The sequence below is a fragment of the Quercus suber genome, unplaced genomic scaffold (assembly GCF_002906115.3).
Source record: "Quercus suber isolate HL8 unplaced genomic scaffold, Cork oak 2.0 scaffold_147, whole genome shotgun sequence".
NCBI classification, from domain to species: domain Eukaryota; kingdom Viridiplantae; phylum Streptophyta; class Magnoliopsida; order Fagales; family Fagaceae; genus Quercus; species Quercus suber.
Window position 1 is genome coordinate 6,271 of NW_027069608.1, and position 17,661 is coordinate 23,931.

The 17,661-nt window shown below is 31.8% G+C and overlaps 2 protein-coding genes across 2 annotated transcripts in view; one reads left to right on the plus strand and one right to left on the minus strand.

Moving 5' to 3' along the window:
• Positions 1–1,409, minus strand: part of LOC112023349 (beta-galactosidase 6) — a gene marked incomplete at its 3' end in the record, with an annotated part of 7,478 nt that extends 6,069 nt beyond the window's left edge. The window contains 4 exon segments of the mRNA XM_065777018.1: positions 245–311; positions 1,103–1,215; positions 1,309–1,377; positions 1,380–1,409. Of these exon segments, the coding sequence (XP_065633090.1) occupies positions 245–311; positions 1,103–1,215; positions 1,309–1,377; positions 1,380–1,409 (279 nt within the window).
• Positions 1,410–14,325: 12,916 nt separating this feature from the next.
• On the plus strand, positions 14,326–17,027 carry LOC112035443 (NAC domain-containing protein 2). The gene is made up of 3 exons (XM_024068269.2): positions 14,326–14,654; positions 15,130–15,404; positions 16,072–17,027. Exons 1-3 carry the CDS (start codon positions 14,495–14,497, stop codon positions 16,513–16,515), a joined length of 879 nt encoding a protein of 292 aa, XP_023924037.1. The 5' UTR covers positions 14,326–14,494; the 3' UTR covers positions 16,516–17,027.
• The last annotated feature ends 634 nt before the right edge of the window (positions 17,028–17,661 follow it).

The following is a 17,661-nucleotide window of genomic DNA, read 5'->3' on the forward strand; positions in this document are numbered from 1 at the left end:
ATCAGTCCCATGTATAAATTCAAGAGATTTGAAATTTTTTTTAATTTCTATACTTGCGTCCACTAAAATTTGTAAAATCTTACAAAACATAAAGTGGGACTTATGATTTTATCAAGTAGCTACTAGATTAAAAATTTTAATTCCTACTAATTAATCGCCCCTTGATGAATAGTAAAGGAGGAGGGGAGAGAGAGAGAGAGAGAGAGAGAGAGAAGAGAGAGAGAGAGAGAGAAGAGAATTGTACCTTAAATGGCTCATTGTTTGATCGATAAACAATGCCAGGGACGTCATGCAACCAAAATGGAAACCCACTGCAACCCAAACACTCTTAAGTAAGAAATTAATGCAATATTTGTGAGAGTAGATTATAATCCATTTAAAGATAATAATTATAACAAAAAATATGTTTGAGAAATTATATTGAAACTATCATAGAATTTTATTGGGAATACAAAGGAAATTTAGGATTAATAAAATAAAAATAGTACATATCATTAATTTGTAAATTTCAAACAAGATGGTCATATAAGAATGAAAGAAGTCATATATGATAATGTGGAGACATGCTTTAAATGGTTTCATATAATGATAAACTAACCATATTTTCCAAAAACTTAAATTGTTAGGAAAATGTAATTTTTAATCATTTCACCATAATTTTTATTATATAAAATATGTTCTCAATAAAACGATTAGTATAGCCTAAATTAAAACATTTTTCAATACCAGTAAGACCTACTTTATATTTTCTTGTCAAATTAATTTAAGCATATAACCACAACACAATTTTATAAAAAAGTTGTTAACTTTTGCATTCTTCATGGGAAAAATAAGGGCAATTTTGATGTAAAACTATTTATTATGAGGTCGTTTACTTGTTTGTAAATTAATATTTCACTAGTGGACCTTTATATTCTTGTAATTTGTCAACTCAAATAATAGCAACAATATATGATGATAAATATAATAAAAAATATTACTTAGCAAAAAAAAAAAACTTTGTTTTTTGGATAACAATATTATTTTTTAACTAATAATGCTTGTACATGCAAGTAGGGATAGTTCATGGATGTCATGGAATGAGAATAATCTACATACATACCCATAATTCCATTCACTCTCAATGAAAGGCCCAATCCTAAGAAACATACAAACCCTTGCTTCTGGATTTCCTTGATGAATGTGCACCAGATCATAATTTCCACTGAAAACATACTGTGCAAAACAAAAATCTGCACATGAGGGAAAAGAGAGAAGAGAGAGAGAGAGAGAAGAGAGAGATGAGAAGAGAGAGAAGGGTTAACTAACCCTGACCAGGATTGGGTTCGTGAAGTTCCAAAACACATAGGATGATTGAATCAACATCCAATCCTCCTTCCGCTTGCTTTAGCTATCAAAGATGGCCACATCTGCTCCAAAATGATATAATTTCCCTTCTTAGATATTCCTGTGTGTGTATTAGTCATGATGAATTCAAAAATCATTTGTGATTGAATTTGTTTTCTTTGTTTTATTTTTGTTTTATTAAATATAATCATTTCAATAGGGGAGAAAAAATTTTAACCCTGAAGTCTACATTGGAAATATGAAGAGGTATCAATAAGTTGAACTACAAGATTTTTTGCTAAATATTATAATAACACACACACACACATATACATGTGGTGTGGTGATGTGTGTGTGTTGTGGTATAAAGTATTAGTATTTAATTCCCATGGACCTCGTTAATTAGCCTAAGAATTTATGAATTATTATTATTTTAGAGTTCACACATCACAGTCCTATAGTTATCCTTTTTATAAAAAAAAAAAAAAAAAAAAAACAAAAAAAAAAAAAAAAAAAATTTCTTTGTTTTAGGTAAAATTTTTGGAGAAATTAGACTTTCAATGATGAATTTATCTATATAACAATGAAAATTCCTTAGAAAGAAAAAATTATATATTTTAAATCAAAAAAATGACATTAATTTATATGAATCAAGCCATTTTGGCTTGATTGAGTGTTAAGCAAGTCAACCCAAAACTAGTCACTTATTAACATGTTAAAATGACTCAACCCGCTTTGACATGAATCAATTTAAATTGAACACTAATACGCCCAAAAAAAAAAAAAAAAAAGACAAACGAGTTGTGTTCATAGGTTCTATTAAATGTCGTCACCCATATATAGGGAGAAAGGAAATAAAAGGAGGAGGAAAGGAAATGTGACAAAAATGTACAAAATTTAGTATATTTTGGCTCTCTCTCTCTCTCTCTCTCTCTCTCTCTCTCATCACAATGTTGTGTCTGTCAATTCCTTTTGGTTCCTGTAACGCTTTCCTATACTAATAGCTCTTGTAACTGCTCCTCTGTTGATACCTTAAAGGCATCTAGTGGCCATGGTAAGCATCCTCTACCACCAGTGTAGCCATTGCTATTGCTAGCAGCTATCTCATGCATTCCATTTTAAATCAAGCCCAGTCCTATGCACGTCTAATTTATTCAAGCCTAATTATATATTTCCTTTTCTTGTCTTTGCATTCTAAACTCAAGGTATCTTCAAGATTAAAACGATAAAATAAATATTGTAATAGAATAAAATCCTTTTATTGTCTTGCATTCTAAACTCAATGTTATTGTCATTATTTTTCCCTTTTTACATTTAAAAAAGGATTAAAATCTTTAATTAGGTTGGTTTATAATAGCAAAAGGCAATATTACAATTTTTTTTTTTCTATTTCTTGTTGCCAAAATAGAAGGATTGAAGGAATACTAATCTTATAGTTTCTCAAAATGCTCAATAATATAATAAGTCAAAGCTGAAAAACTTGAGCTCCATATTTAAAACGTGGAGTAACATTTGATTACAAATCATTTTTTTAGAGAAATAGTTAACCAATAATAACAGTACTATACTAGGGAAAATTAGTCCAACGAGGGGTGCTTCCCTTGGAAAAGTATATCTCAATATACTTTTCATAGATGCTTTAAGCAAATTTCAACATGATAAAAAACATTTTGCGCAAAGGGGGCAGCTAGGAGTTTTACCCACTGAATATTGTCAAATTCAAGTCTACTCAACTGACTTCTGTCAAAAAAAGCCAAAAAAAGGTCTACCCGACTGATGTGCACACTTGGAAAAATAAAGCATCAGCTTGTTGGTATCTGCTTTATGTAGCCTTCGTAAAGGAATGGATGCCAATTTTAGAGTATTTAATTATATCAGGTTGGAACTTTGAATTGTCAAAAAAAAAAAAAGAGAGGTGTTGAAACTTTAAAATAATTAAAAGTTGTTCAATTTGTTTTTATTTGTTTTCCTTTTTTTGATAATTCAATAATTGAGTATGGAAAATTTGAATCATAAATATCTTATTTGGAAATACTAAGAAATGTTAATCAGTTGAACTTAAAGCTCTAGCTTATTCAAAATTTATGTAGAACTTGCAATAAAATATAATAATTTATGACAGTATAAAGTTTAAATTCAATAAGAATTTGGTGTAGAATCATGTCTATACACCCATCAATAATGCCCTACAATATCATTTTTTTTTTTTTTTAATTTGATACTTACAAGAACGGGGAAAGGGAGATTTGAAATAATAATTATTTTTAATTTTATGCAATAGACACATTCACACAATTCCATTCTACAAGCAAAGTATCAATCGACAAGCATGTAGCCATAATTCATTATGGATGAAGATGCGGATTGGAGCATGTTATTTATAGCACTGAAATATGTAAGTGAAATCCTACTCCAAAAATGCATGACAATATCCATTTTGTAATAAATCATGTAACACGACATCACTTTTATACAAATATTTTATTCAAGCAGCAAAATGATTGTGCGAACCAGGAAAATAAAAGAGAAAGAAAGAGAATTATACCCTTAAAGTTTGGAAATGAAAAGAAATGAGTTTCTCTAAAAGACTAAAACAAATCTGGTTATTTTGGAGGGTTCTATAGGCTATTCTATGGTTGTTTGGCTCTAAAAATCGAGTAGGAGGACTATTGCTTGAGTAAAATTGGGCATAACTGTCAATAGGTTAGTCTGGGCCTGGCCTTGTGCCCCAAATTTAACACTTTTCCATCCCTTTTCCTGCCTAGTTTTCCTAGCTTTTCTAATTTTGAGTTACTTTGTGCACTTGATTGGAGACTTAGTCATTTTAAAAGGAATTTAATTTTCTTCAATATAAGCTTGAATTTTTCTCAATTAAACGGTTAAATTTCTGGTTAAATATTTGTCAAACCTGGGTTAACTGTAGTCAAACTTGAGGTTGAAGATAGTATTTAGAAATATGGATTTTGGTATAAAATGATGAAAATTGGTGCTTAAGTGAAATTTTTAGTTTGTTTGACCGTCAGCCAACTCTATCAAAGTATAGTCGACAAAGGACATTTTGGTAATCTTGGCTTTAGACTCATAAAAGTAATTAATCCCAAATTCAATTGTGGAAAATTAGTTTTAATTTAACATTCCTATGATCCCATTGTAATATATATTAATTTAATTTAGAATATTTGCATGTAAAACAAGGGCAGATGAAATACAATATAAAGAACCCCCCCCCCCCCCAACTTAGCAAAACACCCCTAAACTTAATTTAAATGGTTGAAAGCCTGAAAATACCATCGAAACCTCCAAAATAAACCCCCTCCCCCCACCCCTCCTCCCAAAAAAAGGAAATTATTTATTTTAGCAATTTGGTCATTTTGGAAGTTTTAGGGGTATTTTGGTCATTATGGTGGTTCCAGTGGTATTGTGGTATTTTTAGAGATTTTCATGAGTATTTTAGCCATTCTAAATGTTTCAAGTAGATTGGACATTTTTTAGGTTTTGGGCATATTTTATGTCATTTTGGAGATTTTGAGGTATTTTGGTCATTTTGAAAATTTTTGAAGTATTTGGCACATTTTGAGGGTATTTGGGTTATATAAGTGTTTTTTTGGGGTATTTTGGTAATTTTAGAAGTGTCTAAGTATTTTGGTGGTTTGAGGGCAATTGGTAATTTTGGAGGTTTCATGGTCAACATGAAGGTTACAAGAGTGTACATATATATATATACATATTTAATCTTTTTTGGTGGTATTAGGGGTATTTTTGTTTATTTTAGTGGTTTCTTGAGTATTTTGATATTTTTGGAAGTCTAGGAATATTTTGGTCATTCTAAAGTTTTTGAAGTTTCGTGGCCAATTTAGTAGTTTCGAGCATTTTTTAGTCATTTAAGAAGTTAAAGGAGGAGGGTATTTTTCTTTTTTTTGGGTCATCCCCATGGATAAGTAATAAAATATAATATTATTACCATCATCTTATAAGGTAATCAAATTACAATTACAATAATTTATGGCAATATGAATATTCTGATGTTATTATTATTATTATTATTATTTTGCTAGGTAAATGCGGGGATAGAACCCCAAATTCAAGGTATACAATGATATCGAGTGCCGCTAGGCTACAAGGCCTAGCTGCAAATATTCTGATATTATTTGACACATTACAATAGTCTCTTACGAATACGATAGTTGAAATACTTTTAAGATCTCATTTTGACTCGCTGTCCAAAGGGTTTTTAGAGAATTACCCAATGTTTTTGAACGGGTTGTTTCTTTACCAAAAATGTACATATAGGAGCATGGTCCTAGCCCAGCTTTTACCAAATTAATGTCTCTCAGTGTGTACTTTTCCGGTAGTTTAAAGTGAATTTCTGACGGACCTCAGTTTCTAGTGTGGACCTTGACCCAGCCTCAGCCCAAACAAGCCTCATACGTGCACAGTTAATTGCGTGATGCTTGGAGCCGAAGTAATGGTAATGGTCAATGTTGACAGCTTGCATGAACTATGAAGAAGCTTCGCAGAAAGTGTTTAAAAGGACAGTGACCATGTGTTCATTTCACTTGGACCTTTACTATTTATCAAGTTGATGGGGGGCAATGATGCTGATATTTTCCAGCAACATTCATCCATAATTTCTTTCGTTATCTTATTTATTCACAAAACGGCGGCGATTAATGGGATCAGTTAGAGCACAAAGGAATATAATAATAGAAAAATCAATAATGGGACAGAACTTTCAAAGGTAAGGCGAACAAGAGAATAGACTTTTACATTTATAATTGGTCCACCCGGCCAATATTTTATTGTTTAATTTAACCAATACCAATAGCTTTTTGCCCCCAAATGACTTTATTTTATAGGATAAAAAACACACTATTACACACTCCTTTTTTTTTTTTTTAGCGTGATGCTTGGAGCCGAAGTAATGGTAATGGTCAATGTTGACAGCTTGCATGAACTATGAAGAAGCTTCGCAGAAAGTGTTTAAAAGGACAGTGACCATGTGTTCATTTCACTTGGACCTTTACTATTTATCAAGTTGATGGGGGGCAATGATGCTGATATTTTCCAGCAACATTCATCCATAATTTCTTTCGTTATCTTATTTATTCACAAAACGGCGGCGATTAATGGGATCAGTTAGAGCACAAAGGAATATAATAATAGAAAAATCAATAATGGGACAGAACTTTCAAAGGTAAGGCGAACAAGAGAATAGACTTTTACATTTATAATTGGTCCACCCGGCCAATATTTTATTGTTTAATTTAACCAATACCAATAGCTTTTTGCCCCCAAATGACTTTATTTTATAGGATAAAAAACACACTATTACACACTCCTTTTTTTTTTTTTTTAAGAACTGTGAGTTGAAGACAGGATTAATGACAGTCTTTTTTTTAATAATTATTTTTTATTATCAAATTAAGGTATAAATTGATTTTTGATGTAAATAGAAATCAAATAAGAGATTTTATTAATTAAATTAATTAAAAACTACTATTTTAAATAGTGTCTTCGACTTACTATTTCAATTTTAAAAATCAGTGTGTATAACAAATACTACCATTTATATTTCTTTATTTAATATAAAATAAGATTAAAATTGTGAAATTCAAATCATAATACTTTTTTGATGATTCTTTTTTATTATCAGGCTAATGCACTAACTGGTTTTTGATGTAAGTGCGAGATCAAATCCAAAATCTCTTATTTGACTATAAAAAATTTTACCGATTGAGCTAACTAAAAACTACTATTTTAAACAGTGTCTTCAATTCACTATTTCAATTTAAAAAATAATGTGTGTAACAAATACTACCCTTTATATTTATATTTCTTTATTTAATACTCCTTCCGTCCCTTTTTTTTTGTCCTTTATTCCATTTTGAGATGTCCCAAAATATTGTTCTGTTTCTAAAAATAAAAGTCATTAATTTACTAATGTTCCTATTATATCCCTTTTAATTTACTAATTCAATTTTTTAATAAATTTTTTTAAGGGTGGTTTTTGAAACTTATACATTTTTAAAATATAGATAAGACAATAAATGATGTTCTCTTAAAAAGTTTGACTTTTCAAACAGGATAAAAAAATTGAGACGGAAGGAGTATAAGATAAGACAAGATTGAAATGGTGAAATTTAAGTCATCGCTATTTCAAACAGGAACACAATCCAAGTTGGCCAAATTGTAAAAGTGGATTCGAGAAAATTATAAAGGGTCCCTATAAGATGGGGTCCTGAAAAGGTCTTTGTCCAGATAAATCCTTCACAAGATAAATTAATTGATTGAAATGAATTTTGAACTAAAAAAAGTTTCATGAGCAGTCTAGCTAGCCAGGTCGGCAATCTCCGCGCAGCTTCCATTATTATATTCAACATCCTTATCTGCAAGTATCTACGTGTATATGTCATGCACCACGTCACACGCAAAACACTAAAAAGCTTGGGACGAGGTTTCCACTTTGTTTTGTCTTTATCCTTTTAATAAGACTTGAATGTTCTGCCATGTCCCTTTCTTTTCAGACTGCTGGTCAAACTGAGTTTAATTTATTAATCTATACTTAACCTATAAGGGAGTGATGAGGAAATCTATATAAGAATGAGTCCACATCTCGTTTTTATAATAATCTAATGCTTCTAATGACTTAAGGAATGATGTACCATTATTATATTCAACATCCTTATCTGCAAGTATCTTCGTGTATATGTCATGCACCACGTCACACGCAAAACACTAAAAAGCTTGGGACGAGGTTTCCACTTTGTTTTGTCTTTATCCTTTTAATAAGACTTGAATGTTCGGCCATGTCCCTTTCTTTTCAGACTGCTGGTCAAACTGAGTTTAATTTATTAATCTATACTTAACCAATAAGGGAGTGATGAGGAAATCTATATAAAAATTAGTCCACATCTCGTTTTTATAATAATCTAATGCTTCTAATGACTTAAGGAATGATGTCGATCTTTCTTCTTCTTTTTTGAGAATCAGGAATGATGTCGATCTACGTGTTCAAGACGTGCGGTTCTTTTTTTTTTTTTTTAAGTGAGAATTTTAACTTATGACCTTTTAATGAAAGTTTTTTATCATTAAGTTAAATTGTCAATCAATTTTTAGTATAAAGAAAAGATTAAGAACTTTAAATCTTTTATTCAATTATTAAAGACTTTACCAATTAAATTAATTAAAATCCACTAAAACCTGTGGTTGTAACTATATATTAGAAAAGAATAATTATCATCCACATCACGATAACTTCTAGCTTTTACTTTATTTTAATTCATTTCCTAAATATCACTAATTATATATGATGATGAAGGTCATGACAACATCAATAATTTGGGTAAAGTTTATATGAAATGCATGCATTGTACGTTTTATCTGATAAAAAAGTCAAGAGTTTTGTAATTTAAATGGTATTTTTTTGGTCTTTTTAACGAAAATATCTAGATTCAAAAATATATATAAAACAACTAAAAAGAAATTATGAAAAATTTTAGGAGCGTGGGTGAGAAAAATGAAATTTGGTTCCCAAGATAAAATTCAAATATTATTAATTTATTAATTTAATTAGAAGAATGCTCTAAGAGAGGATTGTTCTGCCATGTCCTGTATTACAAACAAATGGTCAACATGAGCTTAATGAAGCTAACTAATCAATAGAAAATAGAAGGCATGACCAGAGCACAAAGCAATTTTTTTTTTTAATAATTTCTTTTTTAATATAGAATAGTGTTCGTAACAACTAGAAAAGAATTGTTATCTGTGTCGCATTTAATAGATTGTCTAGCATTTGTTTTATTGACTCAAACGATCGACTATGATATTAATAAAAACTGTTGTTACTAGTTATGATATATACGCGATGCATGTGGTGCAGATATATGTTCTATCTTGTAAGTTGTAACAACTCAAGAGAATTATGACGAAATTTAGAAGAGTTGGTGAGAATTTCAAGTAAAGAGATTTTGTTCCTAAAGAAAAAAAAAAATTATTCATTTACAAACTACTCTTTGACTGCTTATCACAGATCAAAATGTCAATGTGAACACATCTTACGCGGAATCATTGGGAATGAAAAGTTAGAAAGTCCACCCCCAGCTCTCTAGAGGTGTATTAATTTTATAATATTATATGCTGAAATTAACAATAAAATAATAAAAGTGTTACGTTTATCCTACTTTCATAATAAATTTTAAGTAGAAATAAGATCAAATACTGAAAAATTCGTCTTGTGAGGCTTTAATGACCAATATCATATGTAAAATAATTTGTTTTTCAACGTGATTTACATATAAAAAAGAAATGGTAACTAATAATTTTTTTATATATTTTAATTCAATAATTATAATGAGAGTAGAAATTTAAACCCTAAATGTTTTTGTCGGAAACATCAAACCATGATAGCGAGACTATAAGGCTCTTAGCGTAATTGATAAAAGTTCAAATATGTGCAATAATAAAATATGAGTCTAGTTAATTAGTGCCTTTAGAAGGCTTATTAATGGATCATTTTATGAGATTTTTACTACCATTTTCATTTTTCTTTTTTTTTATATAAATCTTACTCTAACTTAATTTAAGCATATATATGTGTAAAGTTCCCTCTTGGAAAAGAATACTTGAACCTCAATATTTGCCCTTTACTCCTGTAAGAATTTGTTTATATAGAGTAACCATCACACCAATACTGTACAATAATAATACCACTTTTATAAGAAATATAAAAAAAATTGTAAAAAAATATTTTTCTAATAAAAAATTTTTTAAAATAATTGTTAAACCAATGAACTTTTCCTATAAAGATAAGGATTAATAACAATTACTACTCAATAGTTACTTATCTCAATGTGAACACAACTCACAGAACAGAATCATTCCAAATGAAGTGGTAAAAGAAGTTCACCCCCAGTTCTTTACTATGAATATTAATTCTTTACTAAACATTTTTATTTATTATTATTATATGCTGAAATAAACAATAAGATAATACTAGTACCAGACATAAGTGAGGGTTACCTTATTAGGTTGCCTTACCCAATCGATCAAGATAACAATAATTTATAAAATCATTTAAATAACTAAAGGACCCAAGGTCTAGAAATATTCAAATTATTTTAATTTTATGTTAACATAGGCCATTAATTATTTTTAAAATTATCATTAAATTAGAGAGAAATAGAAGCAGGGGACATGATCATGAGACTTGAATTTTCAAAGCAAACATGGCCCACACAAACAGACCAATCTCTTATTTCATACTATTTTTTGTGACCGCCAATGTTTTTTTTAGGAATTATTAGAATTAGTCTTTATTAGACCAATCGAAATTTCAATTTTTTTCAAAGCAAACATGGCCCACACAAACAGACCAATCTCTTATTTCATACTATTTTTTGTGACCCCCAATGTTTTTTTTAGGAATTATTAGAATTAGTCGTTATTAGACCAATCGAAATTTCAATTTCTTGCCCGAACAAGAAAAATGTGATTAATAATTAATTGGACTTTCGAATTTAGAAAGAATTTGGTTGGCAGATATAGATAGTAACTGATGATCCAGCACCCATAAAAAAAATAAAATAAAAAATAAAAAAAAGATGCATGATCCAGCAGAGAGATGACGTTTGTGTGGTGACGTGTGGTTCAAATCCATCGTATACTATTCTCCAATCCTCTACAAACACCCTCTTTTATTTACACTACTATCACCAATGGAGTCCACATTTCGTGATAGGAAAATACGATATATGATCCAGCAAAGATATATGATCCAGTAGAGAGATGACGTTTGTGTGGTGACGTGTCCATAGCATGTGATATCCCAAATTGTACGGTAGCAATATTGATGGGAATATCCACAAAATTTAAAGATTTGTGAGATACAAAAATAGAAAAAAAAAAAATATATATATATATATATACACATTAAAGAAAAATAATCACACACAAGATAATATTTATGTGGTTTGGTAATTTGTCTACATCCAAACAGTTGTAGAAATTTTAATATTCTTAGGGAAAATAAAGAGTACGGCAATATAGTTTTCTCTCTCAAAACAATATAAAATCCTCCACTCCATAGATTAGGCCTTATAAAATCTCTCATTAAAAACCGCAACATTATTAATTCAAATCTGATCATAATCCGGATTAAACACAACTAGACTCCACAAAACCGAACAACTACTGACACAATTATTGAGTTGTTCGATTATGAGTGTTAGTGAAAAACCGATGGATTCAAGAACTTTAGTTATGTTTGTCAGTAACTAAAGACCAACTCAACAATTTTGTAGTAATGTTACCATTGCTATAAAATTGTATGGAATTAATTAGATTAAATTTTTTGAGCATATGTTTTGATGATATAGGGTTGTCAATGTTTGATACTACTCGCAAATATGACATAGGTTTTTTCGGATTAGGGTTGGGCCTTAGCAAGTTTGGGTCATAAACAAGTTAACTTGAAAGTGACACAATAAGAAAAGTGTCATAAACAGGTTAACTCGCATGACCTACAATTGACACGTTTGACATACCAATTTATTCGTGTTAATCTGAAATGAGTTGTTTAACACAACCCGTTTAACTTGTATAATAAATAAATATTTAATTTATTTTAGATTTGTCAAATATCTTTTATATCCAACCTATATTTTAAACTTAAAAAGAAAAGTAAATAATTACAGAAACTTATAAGTGATATAATTGTTAGTTGAAACTTTACAAATTTTAAATCTCAAAACTTCATATAAATACTTTAAAAAGATGTTATATATATAATATATATTAACTATGTTATTTTGATTTTGAGTTGAAGTATTTGCACTTCTTTTGGAATGTAAGGAACTTATTTCTCAATGGATGGTACTACATTATGGACTTAATATTTATTAAGTACTTTGATTTTACTTTGAACTTTTGGACAATATGTTTTAAGTATTTGATGTTATGAGTTTGTATTAAATTTATAACAATATTAATCGATCTATTGCTTTTTTTAAGCAGGTTAAATGGTTTGAATTTGTGTCAATCCAACTTGCTTAATATTAAGTAGGTTGAAATAAGTCATGTCACATTCATGTCAACCTAACACAACCTGTTTATTAAGTGTGTTAAGTAGGTCATGTTATGTCAACCCGCTTCATTAATAAGTCGAGTTAGGGTTGAAGGGTTATTGCACGATTATTAAATAGGTCACGTTTGAGTTGAATACCCCTAACTTGACATGACACGCTAACCCTAAATGACACTCCTAATATATATTTAGTAGATAAATTTTGAGTTTATAAGATTACAAACAACCCCAATTGTAATTTAATTAGTCCTTTTACGTGTAAGCAGTGATGACATGTGATAATAAAAAGTGAATTTGATTATATTGCTATTGTGCAGCATCCAAACCGTCAGGCCCACTCAGCCCCTAGCCTCCGCTTCGAATGCACAGTAATTGGGCCCAACTCTCATTCGCCCTAAAGCCCAACCCTCACTACCTCAGCCCGGGGGCCCGAGCTTCACTACTAAAGTTATGCTCGGCATATATTTACCGAGCATGTTCGGAAAGGTCGCTGAACGGCGCGTCATCTTTGTTTTGCTTAGAGAAGTCCCTCTAAGCGCCGCTGCCGAGCTCTAAACGGAAGTGGGCACCAAGTCCCAAAGCCATCCAAGCCTAGATTCTCACTTATCATCCCCCTGATTGGACCCTCCGTAACACTAAGCGCGCATCGACTCTGCCGAGCTGCCGACAAGGGTGGGAACCAAGTCCCAAAGCCACCCATACCTGACCTCTCACTTATAGAAAACCTTACTGGACCCTCTGTGGCACAAACTATGAGAGCATTGATAACCTACGTCTGAGCTAGGAACTATAAATAGGAGGGGAAGATAAGAGGGAAGGCTTGGTTGAAAAGAGGGTAAAGAAGAGAGGGGTTAGAAAAATTCAAATAGAGAGAATATCTCAGGGGAGGAAGAGGAAGTAGTGTGTTGCTGAAGAGGAGAAAAGTGATCTCATTGAGCCTTTAGTTGGAGAACGACCCATAGTAGAAAATTTAGCCCAACAAACAAATAAGTTGTGAGCCCAAGTGGGGCTGAGCCCATTGGTCTCATTTGCGACCCACACAGCTATAAATGCATTAATGATAATGTTATGCATATAACATTACTACAAATTGCATGGATTTGATTTGATTAGATTGTTTTTGAGTGTATGTCTATTAGGTAAATCTTGATTTACAAGTGATTATGAAAAATCTCGATTGCAATTAAATCTTGAGTTTATAAGATTACAAATAACCTCAATTGTAATTTAATTAGTCGTTTTGCATGTAAGCAGCAATGCCATAGACACAATCTTTTTTATAACAAATTTCACACATTACTAAGTTGTTTGATTGTTAATGATAATGAGAAGTGAAATTGATTGGATTACTATAAATATAATTATATTGTTGGGTATGTAACATTACTATAATTGTATGGGTTTAATTGGATTTGAATTGTTTGAGTGTATGTTTACATCAAATGTCTATTAGATGAATCTTGATTTGTACTAAGTGATTATGAGTAGTCTCAATTGCAACTTAACTGGTCTCCTTTAGTGTTAAGCACAGAGTGATTAGTGGGAAGTTCTGGAGCCATCATTAGATTACATGGGATCACAAACTATTCAAACCTTGGAGGGCAAGGGTCCAGTGCTGACCCGACCGTCAACGATCTCCAAAGGCCATTCAGCTGAGCCAGCCGACTTTAACTATAACAAAAGTACAAAATAGGTGACGGAAGCAGTGACAGAAGGCTAAAAGACAAAGGTGGTACATGCACAAGTGTCGAGAACCCATTGGACCGTCGACGCGTGTAATTGTAATTGCCCCATCTCTCCCTGGCTGCGGTCAGCACGTTTTTCAGTTCTAGATACGACCTTGCAACTCACCCCCACGTGCTTATTCCTCTTCATGTTGCCTTTTTTTTTGTGCTCTTCTATATATAAGTCATTGTGTACCTCGTATATGCTTCGTGTTTCATTCAAGCAGCTTCTGTATTCAACCAAGAAGAACAAGAAGAAGAACAAGAACACGGAGAGAGAGAGAGAGAGAGAGAGAGAGAGAGAGAGGCCTAGTTTGATTCAAGCTTGAAGAGAAGAAAAAAGAAAAAGAAAAGTTAATTACAAATGTCGAGTGAGCTAGAGTTACCACCTGGGTTCAGATTTCACCCAACAGATGAGGAGTTGGTGAATCATTATTTGTGTAGGAAATGTGCTTCTCTGCCTCTTGCTGTTCCTATTATTAGGGAGATTGATCTTTACAAGTATGATCCATGGCAGCTTCCAGGTAACCTTAATTTCCAGATTCTTCGTTCTTTTACCAATCAAATATTAGATTTTGATTTTTTTTTTTTTTGGTTCAAGTTTCGGGACATGGGTCTGCTTAATCTCACTTCAATTTTCTTAAAATTATTAATTTCTGAAATTGAACAACAGATCAACTTTTTTTTTTTGGATGGGGGTGGGTGTTGAATTTTCTAACCAATAACTAAAATTTTTGGATTTTATTTTTTGTTTTGGGAAATGGGTTTGCTGAATTTGGAAAAACTTTACTTGAATTTCTTCATTTTCTTCTTAATTTTCCCCCTTGATATATTGCTAGAAATCAGAAAAAAGCTGCAAAATTTTCACTTTTTAATTCCTTTTTGTTGTGGATATTATAATTTATTTTAAAAAAATCTACATCTGTGTCTAGAATCTAGATAGAACTTCGTGAAATTTGGGTGGTTCTAAATTTTTTTGGTTCTTGTTGATTTTTGCAGAAATGGCTCTTTACGGCGAAAAAGAGTGGTACTTCTTTTCCCCAAGGGATAGAAAATATCCAAACGGTTCAAGGCCAAACCGGGCGGCAGGAACCGGATATTGGAAGGCAACCGGAGCTGACAAGCCCATTGGAAAGCCCAAACCATTGGGTATTAAGAAAGCACTTGTTTTCTATGCTGGCAAAGCCCCTAGAGGAATCAAAACCAACTGGATCATGCATGAATATCGTCTTGCAAATGTGGATCGATCTGCTGGCAAAAAGAATAACTTGAGGGTATGTACTTTTTCTTTCCCTTTAATTAATCTGCAATTTTTGAAAATTTTACTGGTTTTTGATACTAGTCAAATTTGTTCATATAATAAACGTTTTTTTCATAACGTACTCAAATCTATTTTCATCATCCGTGACATATGCTTTTATCAAAGAAAATGATTTTTTATTTGTTTTTCAAAATTATTAGCCTAAATGGGATAGTATATGCACATTATGGACCACAGAATGAGGCTGACTAAACTTTTATTTTTTCTGATATTTAATATGGTTGGACTATCTTATTGGGTTAGGTACAATAACGATATTTTTAGGTTGCCTTTCACCTAACCATATCAATTCAAACTCAGCCAAAAAAAAAATACCATATCAATTCAAATGAGATTAATCTTTATATAATGTTCAATAAAATTGAGATCTTAATGGCTAAGTTTGACAAAATTTATTTTGTATTGCAGCTTGATGATTGGGTCTTATGTCGAATCTACAACAAGAAAGGCACACTAGAGAAATATCAACCATTGGACCAAAAAATGGAAAAGTTCGCAGAAATAGAGGAGGAGCAAAAACCAAAAATCATGGTGTCTGGGCAGAACACAACAGTGACACAAACAATGATCAGCAATGACCAATTACACATGGACACGTCGGATTCGGTGCCGGTGTTAAGCTTGATGATTGGGTCTTATGTCGAATCTACAACAAGAAAGGCACACTAGAGAAATATCAACCATTGGACCAAAAAATGGAAAAGTTCGCAGAAATAGAGGAGGAGCAAAAACCAAAAATCATGGTGTCTGGGCAGAACACAACAGTGACACAAACAATGATCAGCAATGACCAATTACACATGGACACGTCGGATTCGGTGCCGGTGTTGCACACGGACACGAGTTGCTCGGAGCAAGTGGTGTCCCCGGAAGTTGCATGGGAAAAGGAGGTCCAAAGCGAGCCAAAATGGAATGACAATGACATAGACAACGTGTTTGATTATTTTCAGTACAATTACATGGATGGCTTCGCTGAGGACCCTTTTGCCCCACAAGTTCAGTACCAAATGGACCAGCTCTCACCTTTGCAGGACATGTTCATGTATCTACAAAAGCCACTTTAATCGATTGGTCAAAAATCAAGAAAAGAGACACTTCAAATGGGAACACCTTTGTGGTCCCAAACAATATTTTTAATTCATTGTAGGTCTATTATATACACCAAAATATTACCAAATACTTCAGCATGTGTGGGCTCAGGCAATCTTTGTCTGTGTTTGTGCACGTGGGAGACAATTCTTTTTGGGTTCTTATGAGGATTATAATTGGTCCTAGAATTTAGCAAGCAATTCATCAAAGTGGAGCTTTGAATCAAAGTGAAACAGAGAAAAGAAGGCATGCTATATACTGGTGGTGATAATTGGCATCTCAATTATTTGATCTTCTGGTGGACAATCTGAAGTGGGTATTATTAGGAAGGTGTAGGTAATCCAACAACGGCTTGTGTTAGATTTTCCTTGTGTTAATATGTACCCGTGTAGGAAATTCTTGCATTTTCTTATTGTAGCTGAATTTTTTCATAACCCATGTGTAAAATATATTACAATTTATGAAAAAATGTCAAAAGTATTTTTTATTTGGTGGTTGGAATTTTGGGGCTTAAGGTGGCTGAACATGGCGAAAAATCCACTATAATCAAGCATTCCAGCGTTGACAATTTGTTTATAATTTTTAAATTTGGAGAAAATGCCTTGTTGAATGTTGACGTAAAGTCTTAAGTTTAATCTTTTGGCCAAGTTTAATTTCAATATCTTTATTGGATATTGTTGGGTTGTTGTAGCAATTATGGCGGAGAATGTCAACCGCATATTTTCTTAAGAGTAAGTGCCCATGTTTGACATGTGGAACGACAATAACATATGATGACTAGAATTGCAGAAAGTTGGGTTTCAAGTTATAACATTATTATCATCCTTCGTAGAATTGCAATAAAAAAGGAGCATGATGAACCACGATGCATAATTAGCACAGCCCAATTATAGGGCTCAATGCAGTGGTAATTGATTATGCATAAAATCGTCAATTGAGATCTCATCTATGCCGATAGACAATGAGGGTGGATTCATTGAAAGATGAACCTGCAATAAGATATGAAATAGAGAAAAAGAAATACACCGGTGTGGTGTTTGCTAAAAACATTCTAATGATTAAGTTAAAATGGAATTCAATTGAAATATATTGTAAAAGAATTTAACTTGGGAGTAGTTTTT

Coding starts and splice junctions, on each gene's coding strand:
- LOC112035443 (XM_024068269.2), top strand. CDS start 14,495: ATGTCGAGTGAGCTAGAGTTACCACCTGGGTTCAGATTTCACCCAACA. Junction 14,655..15,129: donor TGATCCATGGCAGCTTCCAG/GTAACCTTAATT, acceptor TGATTTTTGCAG/AAATGGCTCTTTACGGCGAA. Junction 15,405..16,071: donor GCAAAAAGAATAACTTGAGG/GTATGTACTTTT, acceptor GCCGGTGTTAAG/CTTGATGATTGGGTCTTATG.